General features: G+C 40.2%; 1 protein-coding gene across 3 annotated transcripts in view; it reads right to left on the bottom strand.

The window, feature by feature from the left end:
* Positions 1-328: 328 nt before the first annotated feature.
* Positions 329-20,360, bottom strand: part of nlgn1 (neuroligin 1) — a 322,900-nt gene continuing 302,868 nt past the window's right edge. For all 3 annotated transcript variants that reach the window (XM_076723102.1, XM_076723093.1, XM_076723111.1), the window contains 7 exons: positions 17,257-17,469; positions 15,053-15,319; positions 14,595-14,956; positions 12,901-13,061; positions 10,499-10,655; positions 9,420-9,497; positions 329-8,701 (listed from right to left, as the gene is read on the bottom strand). In XM_076723102.1, the coding sequence (XP_076579217.1) occupies positions 8,099-8,701; positions 9,420-9,497; positions 10,499-10,655; positions 12,901-13,061; positions 14,595-14,956; positions 15,053-15,319; positions 17,257-17,469 (1,841 nt within the window). In that variant the 3' untranslated portion in view covers positions 329-8,098. The remainder of the gene's footprint in view (positions 8,702-9,419; positions 9,498-10,498; positions 10,656-12,900; positions 13,062-14,594; positions 14,957-15,052; positions 15,320-17,256; positions 17,470-20,360) is intronic.

Raw genomic sequence — 20,360 nt, 5'->3', positions numbered from 1 at the left:
TTTCATATATGTATTATCAGGATGTCCTGTCCATGATGATGTGACTGTGAGACAGATATCTACCTGCTACCTGTGTGTTCACCTGTTAGAATCTGGTGGGTAGGATTTTTTAAGCCTGAGTGTCGACAGATGTCTTCATGCGCATGCTGCTGACAACAAAGCTTGTTCTGCTTTCAGTCCTGGAAAGAAAAAAATTCAGCCACAAATAAATTGCTACAGTAATTACTTGTGGGTGAGAGTTGATGTATGCTTCACCAATTGAATTAGTCAACTTAGCAAGAACAGCCACAGCATATAATAAATGAAGACTCAAGAGAAAAAAAAAACATATCAGCATATTAAAATCATTTATTGTGCTCCAGAAGAGTAATTACTATTTAACCAGAAAGAAAGACAAGTGACAAATAATCTACATTACAAATGCCAGACCAGTTCACATAGTGCCCCCTGTTTCACATGGCATTCAAAGAACAAATCCACCTTTAGTTTTCAGACTGCCAGCAAAAACCTCTCAGGATGAATCTGAGGGTTTGGTTGTTGTTGTTTCTGCTGCGATTTGAGGTTAGAAAATGGCACGTTGCGTTACATTCATTCTCAGTGCTTGTTCCTCCCCTCCCTGTCTGTCCCGTACGCTACAGCACAGGCTGACTGTCGACCACAGTCAGGGCAGATTTACACTGGAACAAAAGTGAAGCGTCCCCCTAGAACAGGGTTTTTTAAGTGTCCTCAGCCCCAAACTGTGTGGATTCATAGTCACCCTGCTAGACTGGCTCGTTAAAACATACTGGTGTCGGGATTCAACGGAAATGACTGAAGAAATGCTACCTGGATAGGTTTAGAGCTCCCCTCTTTGAATGATGGACACACAGTTTTGTAGGAAGGTGACAGTGGATGCGAGTCATTCTCAACTCTGGGGCTTTCTCTGACTTTTATCTTTCATCTGCCATTTGGATGTGAACACTTGTTGTTTCAAAGTGAGTGCTCTTACAAGCACACTGTCAATAAATCCAAATTCAAGTCTTACTCAGGACAAGCCAGGCGTCAAATGACACATAAACACAATATTAAAAATCTTAACACAGAAGCAGAAATTAGGCACATTGCAGAAATAAACACGGATGGATAAGATGTGTAAAAGCTTCAGGCATTGATGACAGAGTATAGTTTTATCTGAAAAATGAATAATATCAGCACATGAATTCCCATGTAAATGCACTCAGTGAGGGCTGACATATTTTTGAAGGGCATGTCTTTTAAAATGTACACCTATGCCATGGGTTCTGTGTCTTTTGTCCCACCAAACACACATAAAAACTCACTCCTGCCGCATGCCGCGCCCAGTCGGTGTCGCCAACGTGACCACAAACTCACAGGAAATGTTTGAATTTTCATGGCGTAACAAACATGAATTCAGTCATGAACCACAGACTGAGATTTGAAAAAGGTATAAAATCAGGTGTATGTTTATGTTTTTATGGTCCAGTCAACTTAAATAAAAAGCATACCTTTCTCCTGAGAAAAAGTATATAAACAGTATAAAAGATGAAATTACATTTCAGTTCCTTTTGTATTTTATATGTTTATTTAACCATCCAGTCTTGTTTTATTGTTATTAGTTCTTAGTTTAAAGGTCTAATGTTTCCTCTATCAAAGGGTGGATGGGTGAGTTGCCCTGCCTTTCAGAAGAGCCTTTAAAAGAATTTCAGCCAGCTGGATTTCAGTGGAGAATTTTAGTGCCCCGTGATGGTGGAAATGCCAATCAAAGATTTCCATTCTGACAAGGAAAAAGTCCTGGAGAAATACAGTATACCAGGTCAATGCTTGTGATTAAACCCGAAAACCATTTTCCCTCTTTCCAAGTTCATTCCTACATGTGCAATTTCAGTTTGTGCCCTCTGCATTTTGCATTTTTTGTTTTCCAATTACAGTACCTCTGTGATTTTGTCACATCCAGGATCTTTGTAAATTTCTCCAAGAAGTCAGATGGACAGGTTCTAAAGTAATCTGACCAAAACAGCTCAGCTCCAAATAACACCCATGTCATATATTCAAGACCTCTGTTTATGGTGACCAACAAATCAGCTCAGATCCATATTTTGATGTGTTCTGTCTGTGCCTTCAGCAGACATGCAGGATAAATCAATGTTTCCATCCACAACGTGTGAGCAGCACTCTGGGATGATACATGTAGAGTGTGAAAATGAGTGTTGATTGCAAACAGCCTTGAATTAAAAATAACACAATGTCTTGACATGTTTGTAATGTGAATTACAATATTTATTGTCTGCTCTTATATTTCGAGATGGTTTAAAATTAATTATCTAATGAGGAAGATTTCTCTCAACTTCAGTATAAACTGTTGTTAGCCCTAGTCTGTTATGTTCTAGCCCTTACTGGAAAGAATATGTTGTAATGTACTCTAAGTGTGACCTGAAGTTTTTACAATGTAAGCAACAGCAACAATAAAGATACCCTGTGGAGTTTTTTTTTTTCTTTTTTTTTTCTTCTTACCACTAGTGGTGCTGTGGAGCAATGTTTTAATGAGAAAGTCCCACTATTGTTGGTATCTCATGCTCTACCAGCACGTCCACACAAACACACTTGCACATCAAGAGCATGGGTGACATGACGTACATGTCTGACTTTTGCAGGGGCGTTGCTGCACACTGACAGTTTGGGAAGGTAATGCACCAAAAAAAAAACAAAAAAAAAAAACAGCAATGTATAGAGGAGAGGGGAAGAAAAACAATGCAAGTTGCCAAACATTCACAAAAACAGCTTTGCAAATGTTTTGAGAGGTAGGAAATGCATTTGATATGTTTGTTAAGCCATAAAGACGTAACTTTTGTAACACTATAAACCTAATAATGAAAACTTCACAGGGCACCTTCAATATCCGACAAGAAGACCGAAACAGCTGACCTGGCACTAAGCCTGTTGACATGTAGGCTATAGCTTGTTAACGTGGAACTAGTGAGAGTTAATGTTGAACAAGTTGAAATAATCTTGTTATAAAGAGCAGATGTCTAAATGCCTCTGTCAGATGCCATGTTTGTCCATGCACATTTCAGGGGCTGTTAAGAGGTTGTAAATACATACAGACATACTGTATGCAATTAATCAAATAGCATGCCAGCGTCATTTTTTTTTTCTCTTAATTTAGTCTTATTGAAGGTGCTGAGTTCCCTCTCTGTGGACAGCGAGTGGTTACTCTCAGGCTTCCCTCTTTCCGGTACAGCGTATTCAATGTTTTTCACATATTCTCAATCACCAGGGATGCAGCAGCAGCTAGCTAGTGCTTCAATCAGTCATGCTTAGGTCTACTGTAGCTGAGTCTCAATTTGTGCAGCTAGCTCGAAATTTAATCAATCTCCCAACACTTGTTCTTTTTCTGGCCTGCTTATGTCGGTTGTCAGTGATAGAAGTTACGCTGTCATTAGCTTTTTCAGTCTGTACAGCAAGTGCTTGTTTTTAGGGGTGTGAAGGTCTTTTACTTTGAAAAGTTGCAGTTTTTTTCTCATTAATGACACTGTTTCAATTTGCTTTGGTAACCATGCCTCTCCTCAGTTGTTAGGCATGATAAAGCTATTTAATGCATTTCCTCACTTATATAAGCCTTGATTCATCAGCCATTGCAGCACCTCATCTCCTACACCTTTTTAGCCTGTCCGTCCAGTTTTACATCCGCAGGCAATCCAGCAGGACTGCTTGTTCTGTATAAGAAAACTAGGACAGCTGTTTGTATGTAGTCACCACAGGATATTACTCAAATACACAGAGTTCAGCTTTCAGCGTCTATCATCTATCATCAATCAGACAATTGAATGAATGCAAGTTATTAATTAGCATTCATCCTAAGCTGTCAGCTACTTAGCATGGCCCCTCAATTGTTTGACTATTTACCATCAGTGCAATTACATGTTTAATTCAGTGGGTTGCCCTTGCTTTGTCCCTATGTCATTTCTCTGGAAAGCAGGGCTGAATTGGGCAGGTGCAGACTGATGTACTATCCCAATTCCTGTGATATTTTGATGGATGGTACTTACTGTTACAGCAGCATGTTACTGATTTGATCATGTACGGTAATTTATTTTCACTACAGTAAAATTATTAATTGCTGTATACCTACATTGTATAGGCTAACCAGACCTGATGTTGTATTTAATACGGTTTTTTATACAGCTACAACAAGTTTGCAATCCTAGAGAGAGTGTAAAGTGAAAAGGTTTATGGTTCAGTCACCTTGTAGTGCAATATGACAAAAATATGTGTCATGATCCAGAATGGTTAGTTAAATGGGTTTAACATGAGTCCAAGTGAATGGTAAGATGGTAGGTTGAGACTCTGCAAGTCTCATGCTTGGACCAGACAACACATGGTCAGATTGGGCCAACACAGAGTTCTTGTTGTGATTTGAGCTTGATGTCTTTCATGATTTGCATGAATTACACAGGCCAGCAATGAATGTTCACATATTTCAACACATATTTCTGGTGAACCTGGAACCCTTCATTGCCACTCGGTGGTCTGTCTTTTTTCTTGCCATTTGATAGAAAGACGATGTGTTCAGGTGCACAGCATACATATGCACACAAAGGGTGATGTCTCACCAACAGGTGTCATTAACCATGTCATTTGGTGTAATTCTCCTGACCCCTATGTGATCGTCAAATGGTTACAGGTTCACTGAAATGAAGCAAAATATAATTCCTCTTTTGGTTTGCCACATTTACAGCTGTAGAGAGTAATACTCTGTGCACACATTGTGGAACACATATAAGTTGTCAAACTGTGTGAGAGAAGCCAAAAATTATGCTTCTTTCAATAGCCAGGGGTGTCCCAGGTTTTGCATCTTGAAATCTGAGTCTCATTTGGGTCATAATTGGGCCTGATCCCAGCAGAGCTGACAGTTAGCAGTTAGATCTTTGCTATATGTATTAAGAGCTTCTTGGTCATTCTGTTGTCTTGCAGTGTTCACTGGCAGTAGACTATCTAGCCAACATCAGCGTTTCATTTTCTTCCAAGGTTCACCTCCACATCTTGTGAAATGTACTTCAGCCATTGGCTTCAGTTACAAAAACAAGGTCATGTACTTTTTTATGTGGGTCTAATAAATCTTGAGCCCAAGTGCAATCAATCAGGGTGTTAGTCTATATACAATATCTTGAGTAGACACCAAAACACTTGGAAAGCCAAGGCCTAATTACTTAGCACATGGCTGTGTGTGCGGGTGTTTGCACACACGTTTTCATTTGCATATTTTCTTTGTTTATATGTGTGTCACTAATCAGAAATGGGCAAGCTGAGTGTTTGAGCTAGAAAGCTAGTGGCCTGTCTATACAATGCCAACAGACCTACTGGACAAATTGTCCCCAGATCCTGAATTTATTTAAATCTTATTTTGTTGACTTGTTCTTACTGAGAAGGACATTCAAAAAGTCCTTGGCCCATGAGGGTGATGTGTGATAATAGCCTTGGAATCTTTCTTTTGTTTAAATCCCAGATCAAGCCCCGGTGGTTCATTTCTTCCAGAGAAACAATCTGGAGCAAACAGATATAATTAGTTTATTCAATTTAAATCTTATCCAGAAAAGCTACACTCCCTATGACAGACTCGATTTTATCCCCCCATCCAGCTTGTCTGCTGCAGTGTTATATGGGGTAACAGTAGTCTGCACTCATTATTTTGAATGACTGCACAGTGCCTGTGAGCGAGCCAAAAGGGGCAGGATGTATTCTCACAACAGAGGCCTCCACACATCTACACTTTAGTGAAGGGAAAACAGGGAGACAAGCGTTTCAGCTTACCAAGTAGCATCTCTGCGCCAGCATACAGATCTTATATATGAGCACAATAGGCTTGCCACCCAGGGTATTCCTCTCTCTGTCTGTTTTGAAGATCACCACTTTACCTCTGCAATGACTCTTAAGCAACTGGATCCGACTGCAGTCTGCTTTGCTCTGTGACACATCCCTACTCTGGTGGCTAAAAACGTTAGCTGCCGAGGCTTCACTGACCTAAAGATGTTAGCAATGGCAGACAGCCTTTCGGGGGACGGTAAACTGAAGGTGGTGTGGATGTAAGGGGAAACCATTTTGCTAAACAGCCCAACCTGTCAGCTCAGTACAAAAGATGAGACAGTAGAGAATCTTCAGTAGAAAAAGAGTGGGGCCAAAAGAAGAAAAGCAGTAGCTCTTTAAAGTGAGGTAAAGAGGGTTGACTGTGGGTCTCAGCTGCTATGGGAGGCCTTTCTTCTCCCTTCCCGTAACGCAGTGTGCCTCCAAAAATTATTAACCATGGCTAATGATGAAAACTGGATGAAAAGTGCGTCATGGGAATAGACCTACCCTGATCCTAGCTCTTCCTCACATCCACCTGCTGTGCAGGTCCAGAGAGTTCCACCCAGTGTCATCTGTCTGTGCTTGGCCTTTGACTTGTATTAGTCATGTACAGGCGTTCATGTTTAAACCGCTCTAGAGAACCTGTCTGGAAACAGGAAAAGAAAAGCTACGTAGCCCAGAAATTCGCTCTTCACCATATGTGCCACTACTTCGTCTCTCCATATGTTCATACCAATGGGCATCCGCTGTGTCACTCAATCAACACACCTTCCAGTTAAAGAAAAGAAAAATGGGCAATGGAATAAACAGTGCAGGTAATTACTTCTATACGGTAAAGTGGTCCAATAGGTAGAATAGCAAAGAACATTGATCCCAACTGAAGGTACAATGAGTTTGATTGATACAGTGTAATGTGATTTAACCACTATCAAAAAGTAGTACCAACACACAGAGTACAAAACTAGTCCTTATATGCCCAGCTCCACTCAAGCTATATTATGTTATGCAAGAAAGTTTTACCATATCCCCAACCCCTCCCCTTTCTGTCCCCACTCAAGCCCACAACATCCACAACCTGGAACTGCTCTCCCATGGTCCTGCGAGGGTGTGTGTTTTCCTGTAATCCAATCAGGAAATCCATCTGAAATTGCTCCAATGCAAGGGAGAGGGGGAAAATTATTCTTAATAATGACATAATCAGCAGAGCAGCCATCAAGCAGATAAATTGTCATGCGCATCGTGCTAAAATATCCAATTATCCTTTGTCCCCCAGCTCTCTGTGTTGAAGTTGGAACTGCCAGAAAGCCAGCAGGTGGATCCCCACTTGTCACCGGTTCAGTCCTGCTGGCAGGTTTGCAGTATAGACGGCCCCCAGGAGAAGAGGGCTTCAACAGCCTTGGTGCTTAGTGTACAGATCTAGATATGTAAATAGGTTCTATACAATAAAATTGTTCCCGATCCTCAAAAATAAATGGATGAAAAGTATCTGTGACATATTTTTTCCTCAAAATGGTTCCATTGTGCAGACAAGATTTCTTTTTTCCTCGCAGTTTTCAGTCCTTCCTTTGCTCTATTCGACAATTGTTTTTGCTTTATCTTACATAGCCTCCATTTATGAAGTTAACACATGCCTAAATTGGTTTGCGCCACATCTACTGTGTGCCCCACAAACAGAGTAATCTGCAGTGTGATGCCAAAGGAAAACAATATGTTTTCTTTCTTTTACAAAGTGCTCCCCTCTTCTCACCTCCGAGGCGTGTCTGATGCTCTGTTCTGCTTCCAGATAATACTGTCAAGCAGTCATTTGTCAAAAGATCCCGAAGGCCATATCTGTCGCTAAAAAGAAAAAGTAGTTTACTGTACCTTGCTTTGCTGCAATATCAGAACAAAAATAATAATAAAAAAACATCCTCCTCCTTGTTTTAGCTTGTAAGGATGTTTTTCTTCAACTCCTTATTTGTTCTTTTTTTCTTCTTGTCTTTTATTTTTCTACAAAAACATAATTATTCTTTTTTTTTTCTTTTTTTTTTTCTGCTCCAACCCCCCAGAAATCCCTAGAATATATTCCCTCAGGTATTAACAGGGTGTCATACAATCCCAGTGTAATTCCATGGGTGTCTGGCAACTCCAGGCTGGCGTTTCAGCTCCTGACATATCTGTGTTTGTCAGCATGTCGGCCTCAAGTCTCTGCTGAAGCAGTGGCGTTAGATTTTGCCTGAGCCACCAGAGTCCTGCCTGCGTGGGTGCGTACACAGGGCTATACCCGGGTGGTGGAGTGTGAGTGTGGGTGCGGGTGGGGCAGAGTGTTATTCTGCCCGCTGCTGGGGAAGGTGTTGAAAGAGTGGAGTGAGGTGAGCCCCCCCATGGTGCTGGGGATCATGGTTATGGTGTTTGGCGTCATGAGTGGGATGTCGTCAGGTGAGCGCCTCATGGCCAGAGTGTAGTCCGGCGGGCAGGCAGTCCTCAGCACCATGTCGTGCGGGTGCATGGAGTCGCCCACCCCCCTGCAATCCCGGTCCAGGTCTGAGTGTTGCTTCATCTGCAGGGACATGATCTCCTCCTCCTGAGTGTGAGCCAGGTCATTGGCGGCACTCCGCTGGGGGCTGCAGCGCCTGTGGACATCATGCCGGCGCTTATCCTTCTTGTAGTAAAGTGCAGCAAAGGCCAGAATGTTGAGGAATAGCAGGGAGGCTCCTACAGCGATGGTCACTGACAACTCAGTGGAGTAATCACGCTGGTCCACCAGGTGTGGCTGGTTGTGGCTGTCCTGGGTCTCCGTGGGGAATGGGGTGGGATTAGGGCGCTTGGTCACCAGAACCTTGGTCTTCGGGCTACGGTTGGTAGCCTCTGGTGGAGGAATCTGAAGACAGGAAGAACAATGGTCAGTATATAATTGATTTGAAGAGTTTTCTCTCAGACAGTATATCCATGGACAATCTTCTCTGTGGTAACACAATGTGAACTTGTTAATCAGATCTCCCAAGCATCCGCAGCAAACCCACACAGGCATGGAGAGAACATGCAAACTACGTGAAGTACAACTCCTAGTTCCTAATTTGTAAAACTGAACAAATGGGATCTAGGTGTTGATCGAACATGTATTAACACTGATTCAATGTTTTCTTTAATTCACTGCAGATTACAGAGAATCCTCTTAAATCATTATCCACTGGATCTTAAATCATGGTGACACTTGCATTGCCTGATTTTACAGAGGTCTATGACTAGTAGTAGTTCATGGCTCATGATGTGGGCAGATGTGAATTTCCACCTCATCATGATTGGACAACAGCTCTGTGCAACTTCAAAGAAGCATTTTTTTCTTTTAGAACTTCTTCTTTTTTTTTTTAATTGAAGTCATATCATGCTGAACCACAGATGCAGGAGCTCACAAGAGGCATTTGAGGGCAGGATGAGACAAGAGTCGGTCAACAAACAATCTGAATATTGCATCTTAAAATTCTTTTTTTCTTTTTTTCAAGTTGCTTGGGTCGACTCCAAAACCTCTGCTGTGGAGGGAATGACTCAGGTAGTTAATTTTTAGAACCAGATTGAGAGGTAGATGATTTAGTACCAACCTTGGTTGTGGTGGGGATGAGCTGGGTGACCTCATTGAGGCTGTGCAGATGAGGAACCAGCTCCAACCACAAGTTGACCTGAGGAGAGGAGAGAAAAAATTATGTGGGAGAGAATTACCATATACCATATTTGAGAACTGTGTTGAGAGTGAGAATACCAAAGCCAGCATGACATTACATTAGGATGAAAATATAGTCATTTTGACAGCTGGAATGCGAACATCTCAAATGAATCTTAATGATTCAGAGGCTTTGCTTTTGATGAAGTAACATTAGGTTACATTTTGCAGCCTAACTGTACTTCACTAGCTCTGAACCCTAAACTCTCCTTTTCAGATCAACAAAGGGCAAGACGATCATCCTAAAATAGAATTTGATGGAGGACAATGCAAACTATGTAAGCACAGCTATCAAACCGATGTACAAGTTCAACATAGTCTGCCTCTCAACTGGTCACCCCATTTCATAGAGTCTTACATTGGTGATCCTCGATGACTACTATCACAAACTTATCAAGTGACTCAGGTAAATCTGAGTTTACAAATTCAGCCATGAGACTATTCACATGAAAGTGTCAGAGTTGTTCAATAAGCTGAGTATTTAATATGAGTGAAGATGAAATCCATGGAGGAATTAAGCTATTGCAGTGGCAGAAAGTAATACTGCATAGAAAATAAATAACTGAAAAAGTAAGCTACAATAGAATCAGAAAGAATAGAAATCTTTTAAAATCATGTTGTGCTGCCAAACTAGAGATGCAAACTACAGATAGTGCACGAAAAAACTGCTTGAAAAAAAAAAAAATTGACATGAATAGGTTTTATCTGACTAAACCAAAGACTTTTTTTGATTAGACTATAGTTGGAACAGCACTTTGATCTGATCATCACATTTTAGGGGTTACAGGTTAGTTGCAGAGTATGTTACCACTGTAATCTATAATATATAGTCTAAAACAGCTTCATGATACCAGAAAACCTTTTGAAAAACCAAACATAACTGGCTAAGCAACAATGCCCATCCAAAATCTGTGTATTCTCATTCATCAGAATTCAATACTGAAAGTATTCAGACTGTACCTTGTTGGCACGGTAATGCTCTTTGACCCGGGGCTTCAGGCCAATGTGCAGGTAGAGCTGGTCTTTCTGGTTGTAGCGTGTCCATGCCACCTCTTCAAAGCGATTGGGCTTGGTGTGGATGAACTTAGTGTCTTGGGGGACAGGCTGGTTTGGGTCCCTGACAAAAAGAGCAAAGAGTTTCCAATGAAAGAATTTGCAGAGAGGTGAGATCTCCTGATGGCTTTATGGTAGAAGAGTGCGAGAGCCCCTTTGAAAGAGTGCAACAGTAGAAATGTTGCATCCCGTGCGTGATGCAGTCCTCCTGGCTAGTCAGTAATAGTTATGTCACCTTATGGTTGTTTATTCTGGGCAGAGGAAGAACTACAGCTAAACTAAAGGTAGAATGGACCCTCTGAGACACAGCTGTCTGTTTATTAAAATTTCAATTTTGACCTAAGCGTAGTATCCCCCCAGGCTAATCTGTGTAATTATGAAAATACTGGAATGCAGTGGTGAGATGCAGCCCACAGGTTTCAACATATTATATTAATCAGCAGTTTCTCAGATATCACACCCGATAAAATCAAAAAAAGGTCAGAAAGGGTATTATTTCTCATAGATGACTGGTTTTGTGAGATTGTGACTGAATGAAAAAGTCCTAAGATAGCTAATAACCATGTAAGTTTCCCTAATTAAAAGTTTTCTTCAAATGTTAAAAATATCAGCATGTCACAGTTTTTTAATTATGGGTGTCTTATTGGAGGTGAGCCTATTTATATATAATTTATACATGCACAGAAGCTTCCAGCCAAGGAATGTGTTTGGGTAAAGATACAATTCAACCATGCTGATAATTTCCATAAAGCATATGCTTCAGTGGTTGCTATAAACCAAGATGAGAAATAGCTCCAATTTTAATCTTATGTGCCATCTACTTTTGGTAACCATTAGAATTGAGCCATAATAACACAAGAGTGAACAAGAGAGTAGATAAGGTCAATAACCCTATATGAACTCGTACATTCAGTATACAAAGCTTAAAAAGCACATTCCACATGGGATCTTGTGCTAAATGGACCCACTTGCACTTAATCTGAGCAGAACAGAGCCAGCCATGTGATCTATGGAAGCCCATTCAGACCCACTGAGCGCCCCATTGTCTGAGAGCGGCATATGGAGCCAGCCAGACCTCATCAGGAACACGCTTAACCATTCAAATTGGTGGCATAAATCTCCCAGGTACCCTGCATTCCATGTCAATTTGGGGTTATATATGTAGATCATTAGTGCCTTTCTGTTCCCCTCAGGGCTACTGGGCAGTGCACAGAAAAAGCCAATGTCCCCCCATTACACTCTCGAAAAACAATTACTGCCATGCCTGTATGCTGAAAGGCAACGTGAGACTGAAAGGGGGGGAGAAAAGGATTTTAATTTTGTCTCATTGAGAATGCTACTCTTCAGGCTATGACCATTAATTAAGAATGTATTTGAAGCTATGTAAAGGGTATTTGCATAGAATACCAATTACACTGTACAGTCCATAAAACACAAAAGCACAATTCACTACTCCTGGTCATCAAATGGAAGTTAATATTGAGGAAACACAATTACAATGAAATTATCAATTAGTTCCTGATCTTGTAATGGTAATTGCATGTTAATAAAGTGCTGTAAAGGGTGCTTACAGAACAAATACCCACAAAAAATGTTCTAATAACCCTTTGGCTGAACTTTTATAGAACTGTGTTATGTACATAAACATGGTGAAGCTTGCAAATCAGCTCCAATGACTGCATCAAACATGCCAATGGAATGCTTTGTATCACAACCACAAAATCAATTGTGATTTTCACGTAGATATATGTTCAGAAAGTCTGATTTTGTGCAACTTAGAGAGCATATTTTTCATTCATTACTTGAGAAAGCTGACTGTAAGCCAATTACTTAGCTGCATGTAAGTGCACTGATTGATTGAAGCTAATGGAAGTTATCTTACTATAGCATAAAAAAAGGATAAATCTAGTTAATGCATCAAAATCAAATGATGTCAAGTACTAATGGTGTGTAGATTTTAGACTCCTTTTAGAATCTCCCATTTTCTTTTGAACCTCAGACAAAACTTGAATATAACTATTGCCGACATCAATACTAACATGAAAGGTTTTAGCCATTATTTACAGCACAATAAAAACACTCAGTTCTCAAAGCTACTAAATGCAGCATGGCAGTACAGTAAATTTGAGCTGAAGCTACTTCAGTTGATGCGCTTAATGCCTAAACTTGCACTTTTCAAAGTAATACAATCCATTTAAACTCAATTGACAGAATTTCAGAGTTGTGATGGTATTGTCCCAGTCCATAGTGATAACATAGAAAGTGAGTTATTTTGGCCCTTAGGAGTCAGGTTTGTAGTGTGATCATACCCTGTCTTGGCAAAGTTTGTCCAGTAGGTCATGACCACGGCACTGAGCATCACATCGTTCTTGGAGAAGTTGCAGGGAAACAGCTCTGTTGGTCCAATCATCGGTAGGCCAAACACATAAGGGATCTCATCTCCATGTGCTGCGTCTGCCCACGGTGGTACCTAACAAGGAGCAGATGAATCAATCAGATCAGTATTATTACATTTATGTAACAGTTGCTGGACATTGAAAGGGATATTTTTGCTTCTGACACGCAATGGATATTGTGACACACATACAGACAGATCAAAGAAGCTGAGAAGCAATATTTTTGAGAGAAAAGGGGAAATGGGATAAGTTTTTCATGTTATTTTGCCGACCATATCTGGCCCATTATTCAGTGTATTACAGAGAGAGAAAAGATGAGAAATAAAGGGATGGAACAGGGGTTTTGAGTTGAATTTTAAACTAAAATGTCTCAGTATCTTATTCGTTGTAGCGTGTTGAATGAAAAATATGGCAAAGGAAATGTGGGGATTAAATTATCACTCCTCACTTTATTTAAGATCGTATAATTAGTGAGAGTGGTTGTGTATAGCAAAAAACAAAATATGCAGAAAGTAGTTGCACAAGTTAACCTAACAGCAAGAAGCTAGGAGGCCAAAACTAGAAAAAAGTGTCACTTCTTCATTTGCAAACTAGTCAGCTACAATAATGCAATTGGAATGAAATCAGGCCTTGATTTGTGCCAAGATGACGTACTGTCTCTGTGCTATAAGACGATCTGCCTACATGTCAAAAGCAATTAAATTTTGCGCTCTAAAAGAATTAGAAGCAGATCTCTTCCCAAATCTAATACAAAGAAACCTCATCTAAAACTGTGTGGAGGCCATTACAAGCTGCCTGCTCTTAAAGTAAGTATAGAAAACTAAACTGTGTACAATGATTCTGTACATTTAAAGCCTCAAGGTGTGTTGAAGATGAAGAAAATGCAAACATCAGAGGTGATGCAACTGAATACAATGCCAGTAGAAACATGAAAATGGATGCAAAAAAAAAAAAAAGCAGTTCACTCTAGATGGTGCAAACTGAGGCAAAGCTGAATATATTCTAACTTTATAATCCACTTCAGGACATGACTGGTGCGGAGAAAAATGACAGAATTAACTGGAGTTCCTGGAATATTCTTAGCAGTCACAAATACAGATGCTCTCCACACACGTAATCTGTGCATGTTGTTAGCTAGAAAGGGCAACATATGGGCTCCATACTGTCAAGGCTGTTTGGGGCAGGTTAAAAAAAATGTTCAAGTTCAAAGTTGTTCATGAAGCTAAATTTCCCATTCACTCCATTCATTCATTCATACTGTGTTCATATTAGCCTGTATTTCTGTTCAGGATATTTGAATTAGCCAAATAAGAAATTCAGAGATCTGAAACCAGACTACTTGAAAGCACCATCAGAGCTGATATGGGATCAGTAACTGATATAAAAAGATACACTTAACTGACTTAGTACCTTAAACAGAAAGCTTACTCTCTATAATCTCTCTGCTTGATCTTGGGTTATGGCTTTGTATGGTTTTGGCTCTGTGAGCAGTGACTGAAAGCTCTTATCATGGGGACAAAAGATTAGACAGCAGTATTTTCTAATTTTAATCAGATTATTGGTAATCCATGAAGTAGATACCGTTATGCAGGCAGCCAGAGACCCACCTGTTCTGTCTGACAGTGGTGGTAGAAGGCATAGAAATATGTCGGTGACCCAAAGCTGGAGTGAAGGTCAGCTGTGGCGACAGCCGGTGCCACCCACTGGTGATCAGTGAAAAGAGCTAGCAGCGTCTTCCGGCGGGTCTCCGGGTTGTGCCTGTCGGCCCAGTCTGTGTACATGAACTTGATGGTCTCGCGAAGGATGTCTTTACCCTCTGGGTAGCCATAGAGGTCATCCACAAAGCTGGACACGGCGTAGTCAAAGTCATTAGCCTGAACGCCATTTTCATTGTCCACAATAAGCTCCACGAACTTAAGGCCTTCACCCTGGTTAACTCCCAGCATGATATCGTAGTTGAGGAACTCGCCTTGAAAAAGATGGTGCAGATGGTTGTTAAAAAGAACAGATTTAGGGTAAGAATATTGTTGGAAATTTTCTGGCTTTCAAGCAAAGTGAACTATACCTTGCTCCATGAGTATCTGAGGGTCATCAGGTATAACATCTCCATCAATAACAGGCCCAAAGGCGATGTGGTAGCGGGCTGGCTGGATGTCTTGATCCACCAGCTCCTTGTAATGTTTTCTCTGAAGGCACACCACAAGCTCTACTGTGTCCTCCAAGTTGCAGCCTACCTTACGGGCCAGCATCCGGGCATACTTGGCCGGCTGAAAACTGACCGCCCAGCTGGACAGAGCTGTGCCGCTCTGGGCGATAGCCCTCTGGAACAAGCCTGGAGACAAGAGCAACAGCAATCAAATTACAATTTCGAGCTCTGTTTAATAACATATTAAGAACAAACATATAATCTGAGGGCATCATAATCCCCACACACGATGACAGAGCTGCAATTAAATGAAAAGGAAATGGGACAAGAATCAACAACTTCTACTTGATCAGATTTCCAAAAAACACATTGAAGGATCAGGTTACTTTCCGATTTCTGTTTTACAGTTTTATAAGCAAATCATTTTCCTGCAGATTCTTAGATAGTGTGAGTCACTGAGACCAAAAACTGAAGATGTCTGTTCAAGAAATATCAGATAAAGCAGAGGAAGGCATAGGTCAAAAAGACAACAGATATCATTTTCAATTACCATTTTTTCTTTATAAAAACTCACTAAAATAACATTGCCACACCCACAGTCAGTATGATGTCATCTCATAATGTAAGCCCAAACAACTTTTATAATAGGTTAACCAACCGTGTTGTCTATAATTTTGTTATTCTCTGTTGTTCTCTTCTTACTTTTTCATGTGTCTTGAAGTTTCTGTGTTTCTATGAACTTATTCTGTCCCTGTGACGCTGTAAAATCCAAAATTCCCCCCAGAGGGATTACTAAAAGATTATCTTTTCTTATGTAATCAATAGTGTTCTGCCAGCAGAAAACCTGCTAGCATGCTTCTCTTTGTCATAAGACCCTCATCGCAGGTCCTGGCGGGCTCTTAGAAGTCATAAATACTCACTGTTGCACGACATTTATATTCACCCATAACTGAAAATAGTCCACAACAAATGCAGTTTCCTCTTGTTTGTTCTTCAAAACTACAGTGCCAAGATTTAATGAGCACTGTATAAATATATATTTAAAAAAATAAAGATAATTAAATAAAAATTTGTGTACCATTTTTAATGATTTACATTTTCAGTTTGAATCAATGAGCTTCAGGCTTGGTGCCACAGACGGGGTAGGGAAGTCAGAGAGTTCTGAGAGAAGGACTAACACTTTGTTGGCTTTAGTTTTTCCAGCAGTGAGTTTAGAAATAAAGAATAACACCAGCCTTAAATATCTTTGTGTGTGTGCTGTCACACACAAATCTAAATCTTTCCTTCCTGAATGCAGGAGCTGAGTCAGTTCATGAAACAGCATTGATAAATGGGAGGATATTTAAATTTTTTATTTTTCCCCTTTTCTCTGATCAGGTGAAACACAAAGTTAAGTGCAGTTAATGTTTTTTTTTTTTTTTTTTTGCAATTCTGTTTCCAGATTTATTTATGTTTGTTTTTGACTTTCAAATGTAAAATTTAAAGAATTACACTTCAGACAGAAACCTTTTTGTTGCTCCCAATGCGTTTAGCACACTGTCAGACAAACGCATGTTAGTATGATGAATCAACTCATGTTATAATGTTTCTGCTGGTATTTCTGGGTCAAAAAACAACATGTGACTGAGCAACGTCTCCTGTAGGGCACTGCTTTACATCTACACTAGGTTTGTCTTTATTATGTATGTACACTATGTGTCTATCTGCCTTCTCAAACATGATTATGACCAATCAAAGTTCCTTCACATTAATCAGGGTGCATTCACACCTCACATTTTGGAGCAGTTTATTTCACCCCTGGAGTGTTTTCTCTGTATTAGTACCTTGTTTGGCCAGATGAAAAGAACATTATTTACACTCAGTCTCATTATCACAGCTGAATGTTGTAGTTGTTGTTAAATGCAGGGAAAGCTCCAACATCCGAACAAAAGGCTCCATTCAGGACATAAAATCATATGGTAACACCCGTGCAGCACAACAAAAACAGCATCTGCAAATCTAAACTGTGAACTGTGTTGAGAATCCTCTGCACCAAGCTCTCACATGGTCACACACTACTGCATATACATACAGCATACACAATAAAATATACATGAAGATCCCACATCCCTGGTGGTTTTTACCTTTGGTGGAGTTGCTCCAGCGGTTGCCCTCAGAATAGTGAGACAATGTGAGAAGGTTGACACAAGAAGCTCCGGCACCTGAGCCAAACACAGTGATTCGTAACGGGTCGCCGCCGAAGGCTGCAATGTTCTCACTGGTCCAACGCAGAGCCTGGATCTGGTCCAACAAACCGTAATTCCCTTTGGCTGCCTGGTCACCTGTACTCAGGAACCCTGCGAAAAGGACAAAGAACAGAGGAGACGTCAGTATTATCCTTTTTATTCCAATGAGTGTTCCCTGCTTGTAACAAAAACATAAAATATAAGGTATGCTCTTTGTTTCCTGATATGATATGCACTGATTTATTCTGATGAGGTATCCACAAACTGCTTAAATGAACAAATTAGCGCTACAGGGAAATTAACGTCTTTGTTCAGTAAGAGGTGCTGCATGAGTTAATGTGGAAATATACCAGTTCAAAAGAAATCAAGTACTGATTTGAGAGAAAATATAGACATAAGGTCGAAAAGCATTGAACACTGCACATTGTATTTTCATCACACATTTAAGTTGGATAGACAGAAGAAACGTGACTTAAAATGGATCTCAGAGCAGCAGTACAAACAGTGTGTGACAGAGTTGGAAGAACTGTTATTTTTTTAATGTGGAAAAAATCTTTTACATTCATCATTCGTTTGCAGTTAATTATCCCTAATGAAATGAAAAGTGAGGACCACCAGGGACACAACTACTTTTTTTTCCACTCATTTTCTGTTTGATCTCCTTGATTAAAATAAAATAAACAAAAATCTACTTTTGGATCACCCAAGCATAACTGCATAGTCAACGTGGCATATTTTTCCATCGTACAAAGAAAACCAACAAGCCTGGCTGTTTGATAATTTGCTGTAATAAAACAAGAGTTATTACCCTGCAGATCCACTTAAAGTGTGGATACGCTAAATATAACACAGACCGACTTATTTTGGAGAGAGACAAATCTGTAATCCAGCCCCAAATAGAATTTACAGTATGATGATGATGATGGTGATGATGATGATGAGAGTCATGTGCCATGAAAACAACCCTTTGTTCAAAACAGCATTTGTACAGAGCTGCAGGGATTTGTTGCTCGTAGCGAAGAAATGAAAAAAAAAAAAAAAAAGTATTGAAAATCAATAAAATCCTTTCAGTTGGGCCAAACGATTCAGACAGAGCTTTATGGACACACACACACACACACACACACACACACACACACACAAAAAAAAAAAAAATCTAATTTAAAATTACAATTGACCCCTACTGCCTGATGGATATGTAGAAATACACTATAGATAAATAAATGCACGGAAAGGCTTCATGATCACTATGCATACTGTACAGCTGAAACTCAGGTTTGACTGAAGGCCTTTTATGCTGTATAAAGGTGGAAATATGTAACAATAACTGAATTTTCAACAAGTCGCCTTCAGTGCAACTCACATTAACCACATTACAAGTGACAGGCCAAGCAGGGGTGTGAATATGATACAATGTATGAGTTTCTGAAGGAGAATGCACCAAGTAAATTAAATTGCAAACTCTTTTTTTTTCTTATGTTCTTGGAGAGAAGACCACAACTTCATTATCATCAATAAGACCAACAGCCAAAACTGCAGAAATAAGACACAAGCTGCAGTAACCAAGGGGAGACTGCAACATAGTGCAACAAGTAATAAAAGAATAAATATACATTCATGCTTTAAATCTGTGGGCTGTTATTAGGACTGATTAAATACATTAAGAAGTATTACATATAAATTTATTCCTAAGCCCTTATAAGAGCCCATATAGTCACATTATACCAACCTGCTTCACAACAAATCCACTCCCTTTCCATCCCAGGATCTATCTCCAGCCTCGCCTCCATCTGCACTACTGTAGCCCATCCTTCTCCCCCCAATCCGTTTAAACCCCTCTGGTGCTCCTGGTCAATGCAAGTGCATTAAGATCCAGTGCTAGCGAGGTATGAATGTGTTGCCTTTCAGGCATAATAATGGCTGGACTTTAATTTTGACAAGACTTTTATTTTGATAAGTGGCAGTCATCACGCCCTGTCCGGTATTTTGAGGAGGCTGGCTGAGTGTGTCCACATGCCTTTATGTATCCGCTGTCATCCACACTGTAAGTAAATAATTTCAATGCTGCACCTTTAAGTTAATGTTAAAAATGTTATTTAAATAAATAAGCATTTGATTTGGTTGTAATTATCGGGATTCATTCACATGTTTTTACATCTGAAAAACTCGTGCTACCAACCAAAAGGTGATTGTTTGTTCTTTTTTGTTACAGTTTCCACTCTGTCTGCATAGATTGGTGTAAAGAGCCACAGTAAAAAGCTAACGACGACTCCTCATCATTTTGCAAGAAATAGTTTAGCTCGTTGCATAGCTGCAGCTACTACGCTGTAGTGAAGACAACATAATGAATGTTCTGACAAGACAAGGCACCTAAAGTATACCCACAGGAGAGCTCTGGTCTTTTACAGCAATTTCATGTCCAACCCCTGCCCACCCACTCACCACCGCCACCGCCACCATCACCACCTCCCACTCTGTCTGATTTCCATACTAAAAGCTCCATTACCTGCTGCAGGCACGCAGGGAGTCCCCAACGCCCACCAATCCCTCCCATGAACCCCCGCCACGTTCACACATTTCCTTCCTTGTCGTCTTTTACGTTCTTATTCTCAGCACTGGTCCAGTCTGTGACTAAATGGAGTGCTCATTACCCGGTGTCAGTCAACACTACAGTTCATTTCCACAGGGATGCATTCAGGCCACATGTACAGAGACACCGAGAGTAATACCCCAGAGGAGGTACATGACCTTGTAAAAGGCTGCAGAAAGGAATGATGTCATCACTTCTCTGTGAATAAATACTGTACATTTTAGCGCATGTGTTTAAAGTGAAAACCAGTATAATGTACTATGAATCCCTTAGCATGACAATTAAAGGCCAATTAAAAAAAAACACTGGGAGACAGTGTTTTTGTGTTTCAACAGCACTAATCCAATTAGTATAACAACAACACAGCTATGTCATTCTCCCCTATCTACTGCTTTGACTTTGTCTTTCAAAA

Source organism: Chaetodon auriga, chromosome 3 (assembly GCF_051107435.1).
Source record: "Chaetodon auriga isolate fChaAug3 chromosome 3, fChaAug3.hap1, whole genome shotgun sequence".
Taxonomy (NCBI): Eukaryota; Metazoa; Chordata; class Actinopteri; order Chaetodontiformes; family Chaetodontidae; genus Chaetodon; species Chaetodon auriga.
Note: the sequence above shows the minus strand (reverse complement) of the source record. Positions and strands in the feature narration are given on the sequence as shown.